General features: G+C 42.8%; 1 protein-coding gene across 9 annotated transcripts in view; it reads right to left on the bottom strand.

Annotated features, from left to right (window-relative positions):
- LOC139452043 (myoferlin-like) overlaps positions 1-20,364 on the bottom strand; it is a 182,977-nt gene that overhangs the window by 107,720 nt on the left and 54,893 nt on the right. For 7 of the 9 annotated variants that reach the window (XM_071233332.1, XM_071233329.1, XM_071233335.1 and 4 more), the window contains exons 4-6: positions 14,862-14,967; positions 8,463-8,541; positions 7,715-7,896 (exon numbers count right to left, since the gene is read on the bottom strand). In XM_071233332.1, the coding sequence (XP_071089433.1) occupies positions 7,715-7,896; positions 8,463-8,541; positions 14,862-14,967 (367 nt within the window). Of the gene's footprint in view, positions 1-1,803; positions 2,460-7,714; positions 7,897-8,462; positions 8,542-9,673; positions 9,795-14,861; positions 14,968-20,364 lie in introns of those variants that run through there. The other 2 variants (XM_071233338.1, XM_071233337.1) reach the window with 2 other exon arrangements.

Here is a 20,364-nt window from a genome sequence, read left to right as displayed (position 1 = left end):
ACTGTTAACCACTTCATCACAGCTGACCACTTCATCACAGCTAACCACTACACCACACAGTTAACCACTATATCACAGTTAACAACTACTACATATACAGTTAACAACTACAACACATACAGTTAACCACTACATCGTTAACAAGAGTTTGCCACTAACATGGCTATATTCCCCACCCCTGTTGCAGAATTTATTACACAATTAAATCTAAACTAACCCTAACCTTTTTTAACCAAGGTGGAACTTGTCGTGGAAATTGTAAAAAAAAGAAGAGTTTGGAACTTAAGTTCATCTTGCTGCCATGGAAACATAAATAAATAAAAATTTCTAAATAGCAAAAGGCACCAGTTCAGCATGTACCTGACAAACCTGCAAAGTTTCATGAAAAAATATTGAACGGTTTATGAGTTATGCTCGAAACGAACGCTACCCTCACAGAACCTAAGTTCATCTTGTTGCCATGGAAACGTAAAAAATAAAAATTTATAAAATTCTTAAATAGCAAAAGGCACCAGTTCAGTATGTGCCTAGTAGACATGCAAACTTTTGAAAGAAATAACAAAAGGCACCAGTTCAGTATGTGTCTGGTAAACATGCAAAGTTTCCGTATGTGCGTGCATGTGTGTGTGCGTGCGTGTGTGCGTCCCGAAATCGTTTCCGGAGCATAACTCAGAAACCGTTAAATATTTCTCTACAGTTAATCACTACATCACAGTTAACTACTACACATACAGTTAACCACTAGTACACATACAGTTAACCACTACATCACAGCTGACCACTGCACAATACAGTTAACCACTGTATCACAGTTAACAACTACTGCACATACAGTTAACCACTACATCACAGCTGACCACTGCACCACACAGTTAACCACTGTATCACAGTTAACAACTACTACACATACAGTTGACCACTACATCACAGCTGACCACTGCACCACACAATTAACCACTGTATCACAGTTAACAACTACTACACATACAGTTGACCACTACTACACTTACAGTTAACAACTACATCACAGCTGACCACTGCACCACAGAGTTAACCACTGTATCACAGTTAACAACTACTACACATACAGTTAACAACCACCACACATACAGTTAACCACTACATCACAGCTGACCACTACATCACAGTTAACAACTACTACACATACAGTTAACAACCACCACACATACAGTTAACCACTACATCACAGCTGACCACTACATCACAGTTAACAACTACTACACATACAGTTAACAACCACCACACATACAGTTAACCACTACATCACAGCTGACCACTACATCACAGTTAACAACTACTACACATACAGTTAACAACCACCACACTTACAGTTAACAACTACATCACAGCTGACCACTACATCACAGTTAACCACTACATCACAGTTAACAACTACAACACATAAAGTTAACAACTACCTGACATATTTACAGTTTAATGACAGTTACAATGGTTGAAACAAATGAGATCAATACAACACCACATACTGACAGTAATGAAATACGTAATAACATGACTGTTCTGTTAAGCAACACTTCTCGAAAGTACACAACCAGTCACTAAAATATCCACATAAACCTTGTTTGAAAAGATGTGACAACTCCCTGCCCCCCACCAGCTGTACTCTGAACGTAGGGAATACTGTTAACCTGGACATGATGCCAAACAAAACACTAACTTTTCAATTCAGGAGGCAGGAGGTCATACTAACACTAACACAGTATCAAATGGCATCAGTACTGCACACTCCCTTTCCTACCCAGGCCCTGAAGCCCTGCCCACCTGTAGATGGAGAGGTTTGTTTGGGTCCAGAAGATCTCTGCTGCGCTGGCTGCTGGAACCACTGGCAAACTTCTTTGGCATTTTCTTTCTTGGTTCATCATCTGGCACCGCATCCAGCTCATCAGCCCCACCAGCATCGTCATCATTAGCTGCCTTGGTGGAGGAAGATGCACTCCCTTCCTCCTTGCTTTTCTTCTTCTTTGAGAAAACCATGTTAATCAGTGATGTTGGACTGGGTTATCATTATCCGTGAAGTACGCAATCCTCCTGGAGAGTCCACACAATTAAGTTCTCATGCTTAACAGGCCTCTTAAATTTGACATCTGTTCTATGTCTTAACTAACACCAGTGACCCTCAAAACACAGCATATCAGTAGATGATTGCTGAAGACTCACCAATAGGCCTTCCTGATCAGTCATGAAGTACACTGCTGCAAGCAATTAGTGTTCAAGGGGCCTACTCCCTGGAATGTTGGTCACACCAAATTACTGTGTACATGAAAAGATCAAACATGCGGCAGATGGAACTATACCACAGTGAGATACCATACACTACTGCAGCAGCATATAGCGCCGAGAGACCGTGAATATGGTAATTAACATGCAGTTAGCTCAATAGAATAAGCCTGATATATCTCTCTGGTCCAAGAAGGGTCAGTTGTAGTAACTGGTAGTAATTACAACATCCAAGGATTGTCCACTGCAACCCGTCACCTTGATTCACTAACTGTCAGTTTTCTTCAATGGTAGTATTTTAGATGTGCTGTCACTCTTCCAGAAACATTTCAGCCATAAACTTCAAGTGAATGTTTCACCTAGGACGTTAACTCTCATTGATTTTATCCCGGGTGTCTTTAGTATATGACTTGTCTCTGTGGAAGACACCAGACAACACTCCCCAATCTCACATACACATGTTCCAGCATTTCTCATATTCTACTGGAAATCATTTACGTCACTTGTTTCAATTACATTTGTCAATAAATTCTCTTTTCTATTCTGCCACTCATGCATAACAATGTTTTATTATTCCCATCGTCAGCTGTCGGTCATACTGAATGCTCTTATATCAAACTGCTTTCAATACCGTGTACATTCTTTTATGACCTGCCAACGAATGATTCTGCTATAATATGACAGAATGACTGGCGTGACATTTAGGCATCCTAGCCCAGTGCACACAAGTTGCCTCAGTCAGCACACAAGCAGCTGTGAGATAACTAGAGGTTGTAATTTCAGGGCTACAATGTAATGTATGTACATATACCACTGCCTGGTAGTAATGGCTGGGGTAAAGTGTTGACACTGCAGACTAATTGTCTAATTGGAAGCTGATGATTAACTTACCAGGGTATTTTTCAGGATGTTCATCTAGCTTCTGTTCTCAGCCAAACTTAGTATGTCAGGCAATTAACACATCTCAGTGATATGCAGAATTTCTGCTTGCTATTCCAAGTATGTTGTACAACCATTAATCAAATTAGAAGTTAAACAGTATGTGTACCTACAGCAGATGGTGCAGCGGGAGATAGGAGGTATGAGTGTAACTGATATGTCCCTTCCTGCTGCCGTTGGCTCATGAACAGCATGGATGTAACTGATAACACATGTAATCAGTTCTTCCATGTATGTCTTCACAAACCCACCACTAGGCTTACATCACTAGGAATATTCTCAAAGTGAACATGAGCTATTGCTGGTCCAAAATGAAAATTGTTATCAAAAACTGATATTTGAACCTCTATTCCTACTAGTTATCAGGTTTCTATATTCATACCAGATTCACATATACAAATACTTCATACATCAATGTATCATTATTCCAAAGTAATCTACATATAAAACGTCAAATTAACATATAACAAAAAGATACACTTGTGAAATTGAGTCAAAATAGGAGATCCCCCACCATAAACACAATGACAGTTTAGACCACTAAACTCCATATTGCAATATCAATGAAATGTGAATCCAAGGTACATGTACCAAAAGAACATAACACTTAATCTATTTGAGAGACTATCAACATACACACAATGAAAATTGATTAATCAGTTGAAAGAAAAAAATAGATGAAAAACCCAAAGAACTCCAAGACAGCATTGATCGTTTCCATGTAATGTTGGTCACAATGCCTCCATTACGCAGGTTGGCCTGTTTACGTAGGTGTAATTATGAAGCTGCACAGCCGATGGCAACAGCTGGCCCAAGTGACATGCCTGCATCCATACCACCACAATGCAGCAACTTGGTACTGACAAACACACAACTCCCACATCATAAACTTGGCCGCGGAAACCCAGGACGTCAATACAGAGTGGTTTGGTGTGCAAAGGGAAACAACTATATATAGAGTTCCAAAGTATGTTCCATGTGAACACTACTTCCAGTGTGAGGCTGTGATACATCCACATGTGTATAACTAAAACAAACTAATAACAGGCGGTAATAACTAATAAGAATGTGTGTATGAAGTGCTGCCCTGAAGGCCCACAGGCCAGCCAACATAACCAGTAGAGTCCATCGAGTGAGTGAGTGAGTGAGTGAGTGAGGTTTCACGCTTATGTCAGCAGTACACAATGCTTCATCAAGGCAGTCTGTAGTCAGTGAGTGAATGTTGTTTCACGCTATTGTCAGCAGTACACAATGCTTCATCAAGGCAGTCTGTAGTCAGGGAATGAATGTTGTTTCACGCTTATGTCAGCAGTACACAATGCTTCATCAAGGCAGTCTGTAGTCAGGGAATGAATGAATGTTGTTTCACGCTTATGTCAGCAGTACACAATGCTTCATCAAGGCAGTCTGTAGTCAGTGAGTGAATGTTGTTTCATGATTATATCAGCAGTACACAATGCTTCATCATGGCAGTCTGTAGTCAGGGAATGAATGAATGTTGTTTCACGCTTATGTCAGCAGTACACAATGCTTCATCAAGGCAGTCTGTAGTCAGGGAATGAATGAATGTTGTTTCACGCTTATGACAGCAGTACACAATGCTTCGTCAAGGCAGTCTGTAGTCAGTGAGTGAATGAATGTTGTTTCACGCTATTGTCAGCAGTACACAATGCTTCATCAAGGCAGTCTGTAGTCAGTGAGTGAATGTTGTTTCACGCTTATGTCAGCAGTACACAATGCTTCATCAAGGCAGTCTGTAGTCAGGGAATGAATGTTGTTTCACGCTTATGTCAGCAGTACACAATGCTTCATCAAGGCAGTCTGTAGTCAGTGAGTGAATGTTGTTTCACGCTTATGTCAGCAGTACACAATGCTTCATCAAGGCAGTCTGTAGTCAGTGAATGAATGTTGTTTCACAATGCTTCATCAAGGCAGTCTGTAGTCAGTGAGTGCTTTTTCACACTTAGTACTCAATTCTTCACCAAGGCAGTTTGCAAGAAATGGGCATAGACCATGTACAACTGTTGACAGATAGCATGCCTACTTGCCCCAACCCATGCCTACTTGCCCCAACCCATGCCTACTTGCCCAACCCATGCCTACTTGCCCCAACCCATGCCTACTTGCCCCAACCCATGCCTACTTGCCCCAACCCATGCCTACTTGCCCAACCCATGCCTACTTGCCCCAACCCATGCCCACTTGCCCCAACCCATGCCTACTTGCCCAACCCATGCCTACTTGCCCCAACCCATGCCTACTTGCCCCAACCCATGCCCACTTGCCTCAACCCATGCCCACTTGCCCCAACCCATGCCTACTTGCCCAACCCATGCCTACTTGCCCAACCCATGCCTACTTGCCCCAACCCATTCCTGGTCGGTCACATGTACATCAATTAACTACCAACATACTAGGCAAACAGATTCTTCATTGATCACTCCTAAATAATAATTTTTGGTAAAACTGAAAAATGCATAAATCAATTAAAGATATTATGAAACATCCACCTGCATTAGGGCCAAATAACATTGATTTCAAGGTTGTATTTGAATGAGACTGATTCAAGTATCATTTACACATATGCTTGGGTGATTATGTTTAGGCTAAAATCATAATATGCAAAAACACAGACGAATCTTACTTTTGCAGTGCCTCTGCTATAAAACTTATGACCATGTTTGAAGCTGTTCAGAATGAATGAAGACTTATACAGATGATGATATGAGGCCAGTCCCTGCACATCCTGGTACAGCAGGCAGAGGACTGGTGTGAGGGATGGCATGTAAGCTGAAAGCTGGAGGAAAGCCCAGTGTGCATAAACACTGAAACATCATGTGATGGAGTGAGTGGATGTTGGTTTCCATACTAGTTATTGCTACTAATTCAGCTGTATCATGGTGGCCTGTACATAATCAGTTCGGGGAAAGGCAAACCAAGGGTAGATAGCAGGAGCAATGATTCCCGCTGATCAGCAAAGTCACAATGCCTGACCACTTGACCATGTTAGTTGACTCTTACGACAAGCAAAGGTTACTGGAGACTGACAGTTTTAAAATAGGCAGACTTCATAGGGAAAGGATTGCAATGATTATTCAGGCAGTTACAGCTTTGTATGCCTTCCTGAGGAGTCATAAATAAGCCTCCTTATCATACCTCCATGTCAGAATGTTCAGATCTGATGGTTCAATTGATCTTCATAAAATACAATGTATCGCGCCTGGAATGGCAATAAATATCTGAGCAAGAGAACAGATCCTTATAACCCAACGTGGATTTCTGCTCGGGGGGATTATATCCCTCCAACCCCGTTTTGAATCAAAAGTCTGCATGTCTTTTCCAAGTCAGTGAAAATCTGTCTCAGCTCAATAGAGCAGCTGTTATTTGTCAATTTGTAATTAGTTTGAATTCCTTTACAATGGCAGATTGAAACATGTCAGTAAAATAAATTCATTGTAGCAGTATCACGAGGGGTACATGTGATTTTGGGTATCCCTTGTTAGGTTTTATACCACTCGCAGGACACATGAAGCCACATGCTCCCCTCGTGACACTGCTTATACACACTTATATTATTGACAGGTAAACCTGCAGACCAAATCTGCACCTAAACTTATTTTTATGCTTCCACAACTATATATTAGGGTGTCTGGAACTACAGAAGGAACATCAGCTCCAGATCAATAGAGATACTGCTGGATAGCATGGAAGTAAGTTATAAAGGAGTTGTCTCCTTCTACCACACCAGCTGCTGCATCCTGTGAGAGAGCATACACAGGACACACAATTAGGGAGGAGAAAAATATATATCTGTTACACATTAAAATTCATGTGTTAAATATGCCTTGCTTTGTCATTACCATCACTATGGACAGAAAAGGTTAGATGTTTCCCTAGGTTTAACACTAAATTTCCATTTTCAACAGAATTGTTTACACTCTTAAAGTGAACTACCACCGTAGTACAGTGGAAATGGTCATTCTAAAATGAGTTTCCTGTTGGCCTGATGCACCACCAGCTGTCAGGAGTTACAGCATAGCAGCTTGTTGTGGGTTGAAGCTGATTATTACAGTTCTGTTTGAAGTACAGAGTTTGTTGATGTTTGATGCTGAGCCTATGTTGCTTAGATTAAGTTAGGAATTATTTGGCAGTGTTGTAATAGATGTGTGTGTGGCAACATAGCAGTCATACTTCTTCATGTGTAGCATTCTCAAATACTTCACAAGATTTTATTTTGCTGTGAACATTTCATGATTTCAGGACACTTCAGTGGACATGAGGGTGCATTCCTGCATTAGCTGTTACCCTCCTGTAAACATGGCTACCTGAGGTACACCCTGTAGGATATGTCCTAAAAATAACCCTGTCTATCATAGTTGCACATGGAATAAAGTAATTTGCAAGGGACTTCACATTTCTTTTAGAGGAGTAAGATACTGTGAAATACACACATTCCAACAGCCTGCAGCTGGTAGCATCTTTACTTCCTACAGACAAAGAAACATATCTGACCTACCTGGAAATCTTGTGGTTTCTGTGATATCTTGCCACGCAGGCGACGAGTCCCCATTTTCTTCTTTTTCTTCCTCTTTGTCTTACTAGGCTGGCCTGTAGCAGGGTCCACTGGAGCATCTACCATGTCCTCCTCCTCCTCCTCCCCTTCTTCCTCTTCTTCTCCCACATCACCAATCACTGTGCCTGTACATGTCACAGACTGCTACATGGTGTCCTCTTTCACCATACATGTTCAATACACAACACTTCTTTTAATATTCTATTTACCGCAGCCAAAGTAAAAAATATATAATAAAACATAAATAGATAAAAGTTATTTGTATTATATATATTTATAGTCCTAACATTTCCAATATTTGACAAAATGCATTGAATGAAGTCTCTGCCAACTGCAAACACCTCTTGAAGCGATGAACGCCTTCCCTGCCAATCTGCTGCATGTTGCTGTCCTATTCCTGCACATCCTCCACTTACCACAATGAGCCTCCCACAACCCCAACTACTCCACTAACCAAAAACAACATCATGTCAAATAAATGGCATTTATATATTTAGTCCAACCAAACACCTGTTGCCTTGTCTTATGACCATGAAAGACCACAAGTTCATACAAACAAAATAGTTTAAAAAAACTGTTCCTGAGGACACAGAATCTTCCTGTGCTTTAACAAAAGATTTTGAAGAGGTTGTCAAGGTGATCCTCCCTTCTAAAAATGCTGATCCGCCCTTTAAGCTGATTGATTCCTCACCTCCTCCCATTACTCCTCCGTCTCCACCTCCTCCTTGGCCCTTGGGTGGAGTGTAGGTGATCTTCACGTTTACCTTGGCCTGCAACACAAACGTGGAGCAGTGTTACATGGGGAGGCAAGGTAGTCATCTTTGTGCTCCAGTCATTCCAAATTTGGACAACATTTTGTTGTTACTTCCTGTCGGGTTGGGCACTGTAGACCATACAGCAATTTCTTACTCAGCTAATGGAAGCACAGTATTGCTCTTTGTGAATAGTTATCAGATATTTGGTTATCTATTATCATTCTTTCTAATACTGAACAGATGAAGACTGTAAAGAGTCAACAAAATCAAATAATGTCTTTCTGGTCAGCATGATGTGCACATTCCAATCGCAGAAGGATTGAAGCTGTTAGCAAGACACAAACATAAAAGTCCTCATAGATACAACCATTGGCAAAACTGAAACACTAAAACTCCCACTCCCATTAAACCTTCCAACATACCAGTCACCCATGAGTCATCTCACACTCAACTAATGGTAGCAAATGTGCTTTCAATGTTGGCCATTCTGAATTCAACAGCTAAACTAGCAATGCAGGGAAGACTAGTGAGTTAACCGAATGGCCTGTCACTGTCTGTATCATCTTGCCATGCTGGCAAGTTCTCAGCCTCAGCCTCAGCCTCAGCCTCACCACATCTTCTGGCAATGGAAGCATTCCTTTGGCCCCTGGGGAATAATACACAATTCTACTTATAGTCTTAAAGGAGTTGGGTTAGCAACACAACACAACACAACAGGGAGCTATTAGGACAAGCATTGGGCACTTAGGACTTATTCTGCCCTAGATTTGCCTATTGTCAAACCTTGCTCAAAGTGTATAAATGTTTAATTATGCACACAACACACGTTAATGTGAAAAATCTGATAATTAATATACAAATTCTGACTGCAGTGACACTACAGCCTTGTTTCTGTGGAGATTGTCAACCACATTTGATTTCAACACCATCAAAAACCATCCATGAAGAGTGCCTCCACTGAGGGCAGATATACGTGCCTGACCAACAGCTGGACAAGTCTTGCCACATACTGCTGTACCATCAATACACAAACAACAACATTCCCTCACCTAAAATCCTACCATAAACTACACAGAAGTTTTCGTGTATAATCTTTTTCTATCCATTTTTATGAATTAGGTCATGTGGTGAGAGTGTCCAGTTTTACCTTACAGTGCAGAGGTATTCCAGACTAAGAAGGTGTAGGATGCCTGACCACAATCGCACTGCAGGCTACGTACACATCTGACAATGATACCAACTGTCCGATATGCCCACTTCAATGTACATAGTTCCTGATATCGACAAGGCTAAACTGCTGCCACACAAAGCGTTTTATGATGCAAAATCTCCAGCTGTTGGCATATTCGAGATTTGATTGATCCATTTAGGGCAGTTGTACTACCACAACAATACAGTGTAATGAACAAACATTGATTACTACTTACTCACTTGCAAAGGTTTGTTTACTGTCAAGATAAATTCATTCAGATTCAAAATTCAACTGAAAATAGCAAAAACTGACAAATAAGTCTCTTACATGTATTCCTGACATTTATGTGTCACCAAGTAACAACGTATTCCCACAACTGGTTTACTCAGTTCCACCTTCTGGACCTCTACTGATCCAGACACTGGTCTATTGACCCCTTACACTGGTCTACTGACCCCACACTGGTCTACTGATCCAGCCACTGGTGTACTGACCCCAAACACTGGTCTACTGACCCCACACACTGATCTACTGACCCCAGCCACTGGTCTACTGACCCCAGCCACTGGTCTATTGACCCCTTACACTGGTCTATTGACCCCTTAAACTGGTCTACTGACCCCACACACTGGTCTACTGACCCCTTACACTGGTCTACTGACCCCACACACTGGTCTACTGACCCCATCCACTGGTCTACTGACCCCACACACTGGTCTACTGACCCCTTACACTGGTCTACTGACCACACACACTGGTCTACTGACCACACACACTGGTCTACTGACCACACACACTGGTCTACTGACCACACACACTGGTCTACTGACCCCAAACACTGGTCTACTGACCACACACACTGATCTACTGACCCCAGCCACTGGTCTACTGACCCCAGCCACTGGTCTATTGACCCCTTACACTGGTCTACTGACCCCTTAAACTGGTCTACTGACCCCACACACTGGTCTACTGACCCCTTACACTGGTCTACTGACCACACACACTGGTCTACTGACCACACACACTGGTCTACTGACCACACACACTGGTCTACTGACCCCTTACACTGGTCTACTGACCCCACACACTGGTCTATTGACCCCTTACACTGGTCTACTGACCACACACACTGGTCTACTGACCCCAGCCACTGGTCTATTGACCCCTTACACTGGTCTACTGACCACACACACTGGTCTACTGACCACACACACTGGTCTACTGACCACACACACTGGTCTACTGACCCCACACACTGGTCTACTGACCCCACACACTGGTCTACTGACCCCAGCCACTGGTCTACTGACCCCACACACTGGTCTACTGACCACACACACTGGTCTACTGACCACACACACTGGTCTACTGACCCCTTACACTGGTCTACTGACCCCACACACTGGTCTATTGACCCCTTACACTGGTCTACTGACCACACACACTGATCTACTGACCCCAGCCACTGGTCTACTGACCCCTTACACTGGTCTATTGACCACACACACTGGTCTACTGACAACACACACTGGTCTACTGACCCCTTACACTGGTCTACTGACCACACACACTGGTCTACTGACCCCACACACTGGTCTACTGACCACACACACTGGTCTACTGACCACACACACTGGTCTACTGACCACACACACTGGTCTATTGACCCCTTACACTGGTCTACTGACCACACACACTGGTCTACTGACCCCTTACACTGGTCTACTGACCACACACACTGGTCTACTGACCACACACACTGGTCTACTGACCACACACACTGGTCTACTGACCACACACACTGGTCTACTGACCCCAGCCACTGGTCTACTGACCACACACACTGGTCTACTGACCACACACACTGGTCTACTGACCACACACACTGGTCTATTGACCCCAAACACTGGTCTACTGACCCCATACACTGGTCTACTGACCCCACACACTGGTCTACTGACCCCACACACTGGTCTACTGACAACACACACTGGTCTACTGACAACACACACTGGTCTACTGACAACACACACTGGTCTACTGACAACACACACTGGTCTACTGATCCTGCCACTGGTCTATTGACCCCTGACACTGGTCTACTGACCCCACACACTGGTCTACTGACCACACACACTGGTCTACTGACCACACACACTGGTGTACTGACCACACACACTGGTCTACTGACCCCACACACTGGTCTACTGACCACACACACTGGTCTACTGACCACACACACTGGTCTACTGACCCCACACACTGGTCAACTGACCCCACATATTGGTCTACTGATCCTGCATACTGGTCTACTGACCCCACAAACTGGTCCTGCATACTTGTCTATTGATCCCACATACTGGTCTACTGATCCTGCATATTGGTCTTCTGACCCTGCATACTGGTCAACTGACCCTGCACACTGCTCTACTGACCTTGCATACTGGTCAACTGACCCTGCACACTGCTCTACTAACCCTGCATACTGGTCAACTGACCCCACATATTAGTCAACTGACCCCATATACTAGTCTACTGACCCTACATACTGGTCTACTGGTCTACTGATCCTGAATACTGGTCTTCTGATCCTGCATACTGGTCAACTGACCCCACATACTGACCCCATCTACTGAGCTACTCGTCTACTGGACTACTGATCTAATGTTCCAACTGGTCTACAGATCCACCTAATCTAATGATCTACCGTCTCTGTTGGCTAGCACACTCGCCATTTCACTTCACCAATCTACTGATCCAACTCCTAGTCTACTGTTCCACATACAGGTATACTTCCAAACATACAGGAGTACTGGCAAATAGTCTCCTAAACTGGGCAACACACATGTACACTGGGCAACACAGGTGTACTGGGCAACACACGGGAATACTGGGCAACACACGGGAGTACTGGGCAACACACAGGAGTACTGGGCAACACACAGGAGTACTGGGCAACACACAGGTGTACTGGGCAACACACAGGTGTACTGGGCAACACACAGGAGTACTGGGCAACACACAGGTGTACTGGGCAACACACAGGAATACTGGGCAACACACGGGAATACTGGGCAACACACGGGAGTACTGGGCAACACACGGGAGTACTGGGCAACACACAGGTGTACTGGGCAACACACGGGAGTACTGGGCAACACACGGGAGTACTGGGCCACATACAGGAGTACTGGCAAATAGTCTCCTAAACTGGGCAACACAGGTGTACTGGGCAACACACAGGTGTACTGGGCAACACACGGGAGTACTGGGCAACACACAGGTGTACTGGGCAACACACGGGAGTACTGGGCAACACACAGGTGTACTGGGCAACATACAGGAGTACTGGCAAATAGTCTCCTAAACTGGGCAACACACGTGTACACTGGGCAACACACGGGAGTACTGGGCAACACACGGGAGTACTGGGCAACACACAGGTGTACTGGGCAACATACAGGAGTACTGGCAAATAGTCTCCTAAACTGGGAAACACACGTGTACACTGGGCAACACACGGGAGTACTGGGCAACACACGGGAGTACTGGGCAACACACAGGTGTACTGGGCAACATACAGGAGTACTGGCAAATAGTCTCCTAAACTGGGCAACACACGTGTACACTGGGCAACACACGGGAGTACTGGGCAACACACGGGAGTACTGGGCAACACACAGGTGTACTGGGCAACATACAGGTTTACTGGGGAACATACATGTATTCTGGGCAACACACAGGTGTACTGGGCAACACACGGGAGTACTGGGCAACACACAGGTGTACTGGGCAACACACAGGAGTACTGGGCAACACACAGGTGTACTGGACAACACACAGGTGTAATGGGCAACACACAGGTCTACTGGGGGACATACAGGTGTACTGGGCAACACACGGGAGTACTGGGCAACACACATGAGTACTGGGGGACACATGGGTGTACTGGGCAACACACAGGAGTACTTGGCAACACACAGAAGTACTGGGGGACATACAGGTGTACTGGGGGACATACAGGTGTACTGGGCAACACACGGGAGTACTGGGCAACACACAGGTGTACTGGGCAACACACAGGTGTACTGGGCAACACACAGGAGTACTGGGCAACACACAGGTGTACTGGGCAACACACGGGAGTACTGGGCAACACGCATGGGTACTGGGCAACACACAGGAGTACTGGGCAACACACAGGAGTACTGGGGGACATACAGGTGTACTGGGCAACACACAGGAGATCTTGGGAACACACAGGAGTACTGGGCAACACACAGGAGTACTGGGCAACACACAGGAGTACTGGGCAACACGCATGGGTACTGGGCAACACACAGGAGATCTTGGGAACACACAGGAGTACTGGGCAACACACAGGAGTACTGGGGGACATACAGGTGTACTGCGCAACACACAGGAGATCTTGGGAACACACATGAGTACTGGGCAACACACAGGAGTACTGGGGGACATACAGGTGTACTGGGCAACACACAGGAGTACTGGGCAACACACAGGAGTACTGGGCAACACACAGGTGTACTGGGCAACACACAGGAGTACTGGGCAACACACAGGTGTACTGGGCAACACACAGGAGATCTTGGGAACACACAGGAGTACTGGGCAACACACAGGAGTACTGGGGAACACACAGGTGTACTGGGCAACACACAGGAGTACTGGGCAACACACAGGTGTACTGGGGGACATACAGGTTTACTGGGGAACATACAGGTTTACTGGGGAACATACAGGTTTACTGGGGAACATACAGGTTTACTGGGGAACATACAGGTTTACTGGGGAACATACATGTATTCTGGGCAACACAGGTGTACTGGACAACACACAGGTGTACTGGGCAACACACAGCAGTACTGGGGGATACACAGGTGTACTTGGCAACACACAGGTGTACTGGGCAACACACAGGTGTACTGGGCAACACACAGGGGTACTAGGCAACACACAGGTGTACTTGGCAACACACAGGTGTACTGGGCAACACACAGGAGTACTGGACAACACACAGGTGTACTGGACAACACACAGGTGTACTGACAAACCTACAGGAATCTAACTTTAGTTTAAGATGCCTCAACAGTGGAACAGGTTCAAAATAGAGTTTTACCTGCAGTGGGCGCTCGTTGGCATCAACAAGGTTGAGGCTAAGCTGGCGTTCCTGACGACCTCCTTTTGCCAATTCACGCAATGGTACTTTCGCGGTACCAAGTTGCCTGCAACATCAATTGTTACATACAGACTGAGGGTGGAATTGAAACTTCTGGATGCAAATTGTCAGCTTGATCATATCAAATTCCTTACTGGATACACAACACATGTTACTTGATGTTATTTATGTAAAATCCTCAGCTCAAAGTTTATTTTGATTTCATACTTTTCATATCTCTCATGGAGAATGGAAATATACCATGTATACCAAGGCATTCATGAAATGAAAACAAAAAATTCAATAAAGAATTCAATTTTTAACATTTTCATATTAAAGCATAAGAATTGTGTTGATCGAGGCACTAGCTCACCAGGTACTATCAAAGAGAGCTGAATATTATATGTGGTGAAAATGAGTAAAGAGTGTGTCAGCTTCAATTGTGTTCTGTTTTTGTCATTAGGCAGAATAGTATCAATATAGTATTATTTACTGTTATGGTAACAACTATTCAGGTAAAGTATCATTGAAAAAACTTATAATCATTACATACTACTCAAAACAAGCAATACCCACCTGTTTTGACAGATTCAATACAGTCAAATAAAAAAGCTGGTGTGCTTTAACGTCTTTAGAGAAATATCTCTTGTACACTTTCAGCTCAGGAAAGGATATATTTAAAGTGGCATCAGCTGTAGGAACTACAGCACTCTAATGGGCGGAGCTTATACGAGTGATCTGATAGGTCAATATGACTTCATGATAACACACAAATTTCATTGCTTTATGCATAAACGGGTGACGTCATGTAAACATCCATCCACGTGGGCTGTTTGACAACAAGTTTTAATGGTAGTAAATATCCATCAAATGATTCCAAGACTTTTCAACAACCACATTTTGGGTTTCAAAACATACCTGCCATGGTGTCTTCACATCTTCATAAAATGATACTGAGGAATGTCCACAATTTATCCAACACAGTCCAACACACAAATTATAGTTCTTCCCTAGTCTCTGGACGAGAACGAAATACACTTGTCGTGATGAATAAGAGCAGTGTTTATGAACAAAACACCATAATGTGTATCACGGCACCAATCGCAATCCTGTGGTGTATGGTATATCTGCAGTTTATAAATAGCATTTCTCACAACATATACTGCAATTGGTGATTTCAACAGTGTGGTTTTTTTCATTGTGTTCGGCTTGCTTTCATCTGGAACCTGGATGACGACGATTGTGTGATAAACTCTGGTAATGGTCACAAATACTTTCAAGTGATGAAAGTAGTTGTTTTTTTGTTTCCGTCATATGTTTTTATTGTTTTTGCAAATTCACACTTGTCCGAAAGCTCCTCGTGCCGAAGTCCCTCGATCCTAGAAACTTGGCAGGTGCCATGCATTGACCCAGATCCCCTGTTGATAGGCATGCCAAGTGTCATTTGCATAAGGCCATCCATATATTTTGTATGTGTTTCTCCCCTCAAGCCTCAACTAACAAGAAAGAGGGCAGGCGAAATAAAATATATTACTTATTAAAAATGTCCTCCTATAATTGTATTATTAATTTTATGACATTTAAAAAAAAAGTTTGAACACTTGGTACTAGAATCTAGTCTATGAATTAATTGAAGAAAGATAAAGTTGACCTGGTTCTTTTATGACGGTGTAATGGTAGATCTGGTAGTATTTCTTTCATTAGATTGGCACACAATTTTCAACAGCGGCAGGAAAAATTGAGATACAAAATTAAATTTTATATTATTTCACGTCAGAATGGAGATAAAATATGGACAGCCTCACATACTTCTAAACGATGTTCAGATAAATATTTGTTCACATTAATTCTGTCATGTGCGTTAAAATAGATTTCAACATTATTTTCATCAAACTTATTCAGGCAACTGGCTACACAGATCTTCCTAAACTACTTCGGCATGAACATGTTTGGTCTCGAAGCTCTAAGCAACAATGTTTCTCTCAGATGCATATTTTCTCCATCCACGACTAGCATCTGTCATAGTGTCAATGCCTCAACAATCTTCCTGGTCAATTGATTTCAACAATGTACCCGTAATACACACAGCCTCATTCACGGCGTCATCACAAGATTCCTTCCAAAAGCCCACGTGATCAGGGTTGCGACCTTCGGATGAATTAATAAAGTAATTTGCATTTTTAGGAAAGAAATGTTTTCGTGAATACTATTATCAAAAAACATCCTGTACATGGTACTTTTGGATTGCACTGTTGATTTCTTGTGTTACTTTCTAAAACTTTTTGTTTTCCCTCTTTCTGATCTGTTAGCAACCACGCTCCATGAGTGAGTGAGTGAGTGAGTTGGGTTTAACGCAGCTTTTAACATTATTCCAGTTATATCACGGCGTGTCAGCTTAATGTGGGAGGAAAGCCCGAAGTGATGCAGGTCTCAGACGTTTACCACTTCGGTGAAACCCACGAGCACGGGTATGGTGCTGACAAACCTAGAAACATAATTGGGGCGAACCGGGATTCGAACCCACAATCATAGGTTTCTGGCAAGCCCAAGGGACGCAACTCTGCACAGCCACCCGTGCCCCCCACGCTCCATGAGCGCATCCAAGTTGATTGCTGCTTGTAAACAACTGTCAAGAACTTTGCAAGTTTCCTTGTCTTCAATATGATGAGAAACAAAACATTTTCATGTGACTCTTAATTTGACGTAGAGTTGTTCGAGATAATCAGGGTGACTTTGGTCATTTCGATTATGACATTGGTGACTTTATTGTGGAGAAAGTTCCAATTCAGGATGACATAATTCCAATTGTCAACTCGAATCGACAAGATGGCGTTTCTTTTCCTGCCCTTGCAAGTGTAACAGAACAAAATAATGCTTACACATTTTCCACACTTATAATATCAATGTTTTTTTTCTAAAAGGATAAAAATATCTATCAATGCTATGCCATGAAAAAATAAGTGTTGTTATGGGGCAAGACACCTATCAACTGTTTTAGTTCTCTGGGTTTCAAATGTTCGCATTTTCGCCTGTTTCTTTTCTGTAAGAGTATCTGTGAATTCTACTGGCTTGAACAGCTTTGAAACCCCTTGCTTTGCTTCTATACATATCAATACTTCACTAGCTTAGACATACGATTGCATCACTAGCTTAGACATCGTAGTGGTGTCTGAGAAGAAAATTCAAAAGATTTGACACAATTTGAGCTTTTCTTTAACATCACCATGAAAAAGTTCCTTCATAATGACGCAAGACATCCTCTTAAAGTCCTCTCATCCTTACACTAAATTCCTTCAGTAGGAGAAAGCACCCGAAAATTAATGACAGGTAGATGCCATATAAGGAACCATGCCACAAGCTCACATGGACCTTTGGTCAGCCAAATGTGGTGCCACCTGGATATGTAAAGTCAACAACTGAACAAAGAAGCCACTAATATCAGTTGCTGACATATCATGGATGTTCAAACGTTTTCTGCATAAATATCCAGAGTGAGTGAGTTTGGTTTAATTCCACTTTGAACAGTATTTCAGTTACCATAGTTGCCATAAAAAGCACCCCGTGATTTTAGAATGTCAAACAGACTAAAAGTTTGTGGTGACAGGTTACTGGAAAAGGAAGTCTGTTTATAACAGGACTGTGGTAATGTAATGCATCACAAATATAGATATATAGATATATCGATCACAGATATACTAAGGATATACATTAGGACTAACAAGTTCGCCAATCTAGTGAAATGAGCACTGGTATGGTGCTGCTGAGGAACCTAGAAATATAATAAAGGTCAATCTGGGATTTGAAAGCACGATGCAAGGTGTGACATGCCTGAGGGAGCACCTTAGATGACTGCACACCTTGGGTGCCCACAACAAATATTCCCAACTAACAGAGAATCCTAAAACTGAAACAAATTTTCCATAATATTCCTTAATCTGTAAGAATCATTGTAACAACAGTGTATGACAATGAGTAACATTCAGTCTGGCTCTGTTGTCAGGGGATGGGCAACAGGTATGTTGAATCCACAACGGTAAATGTCCTATATTGTTCCAGCCATCTAGTGGCATAATCAATTTCTGCCAATACGTTATTAAAAATGTCTACATTTCTTTCATATTGGACAGCTGGTGCATGAAGCTTGCCACAGGCTGACACAGGAATACCGAAATCAATACTGCCTTCAGTTTTGCCATTGATGGAGCAACAATGTGATGGCATGAGGTTAAAGTGTGATTTCATACATGTTTACACACCATGTCTTCATGATCTCTCATTGTGTGATGCAATGGCCTCATAAAGTGGTGTTGAGAAATGTTTAAAATCTGATTAAAATGTAGATCTTACAATCAAAGCCACACTTAATCAGCTGGCACGATGTTAGCATTTTGTTACTTCATTTAAGAATTCACTTTAATGTATATAACTACTTAAAACGCAAAATTATTTTGACTTAATTCTCATAAATTAATACAAGAATCAAGAATAGTAACACAATAAAATGTACAAACAACATGAATCAGCGACATCAATCAGACAGTTAATGCAGCCCAGCCAATAACGAGCCAGTCATGAAGCAGTGGTCTGTTGGGGGGAAAGACCTAAACATGTTTTTGGTTGATGGAGACATAAACTAAAAACATTTGCTTTGTTAGCCATGGAATAACTTGCAGAGTATTTTTTATGGAAACAATGCTGTATTTATGGCTGGGCGTTTATTTGCATCTTTTAGAAACAGACCAAACAAGTACTTGTCACAAAGTGACGAAATGTCCCCAGCCTGTATATACACCATAGTTCCAAATATGAAGACAATCCAGCAATTAGTTCTTGAGATATCGCGGCAACACCGTTTTCCAACTCCAAAAGCAGATTTGCCTGCTGTGACCTTGAAAATGGGGTCAAGGTCACCAAAACCGACTGGTGTCTGCGGAGTCTGTATATACACCATAGTTCCAAATATGAAGACAATCCAGCGATTAGTTCTTGAGATATCGCGGCAACACCGTTTTCCAACTCCAAAAGCAGATTTGCCTGCTGTGACCTTGAAAATGGGGTCAAGGTCACCAAAACTGACTGGTGTCTGCGGAGTCTGTATATACACCATAGTTCCAAATATGAAAACAATCCAGTGTTTAGTTCTTGAGATATCGCGGCAACACCGTTTTCCAACTCCAAAAGCAGATTTGCCTGCTGTGACCTTGAAAATTGGGTCAAGGTCACCAAAATCCAGACAATCCGGTGTTTAGTTCTTGAGATAACGCGGCAACAAACAGGTGGGACGTACGAACGGTCGTGAATACTATATCCCCCACTCTGCGCAGGGGACAACAAGAAACATGCATTGAAACATATGTAGATAATGTCTCCTGCACGTTCAGGTGAATAGCTGACACAACTAATAACTCAATTTTTACATTTGTACAAAACAAATAAGTTTTATTTAAATTGGTTTAGGTTAACC

The sequence above is a fragment of the Haliotis cracherodii genome, unplaced genomic scaffold (assembly GCF_022045235.1).
Source record: "Haliotis cracherodii isolate W230 unplaced genomic scaffold, xgHalCrac1.p SCAF_9, whole genome shotgun sequence".
Classification (NCBI taxonomy): domain Eukaryota; kingdom Metazoa; phylum Mollusca; class Gastropoda; order Lepetellida; family Haliotidae; genus Haliotis; species Haliotis cracherodii.
This window is presented reverse-complemented; position numbering and strand designations above follow the sequence as displayed.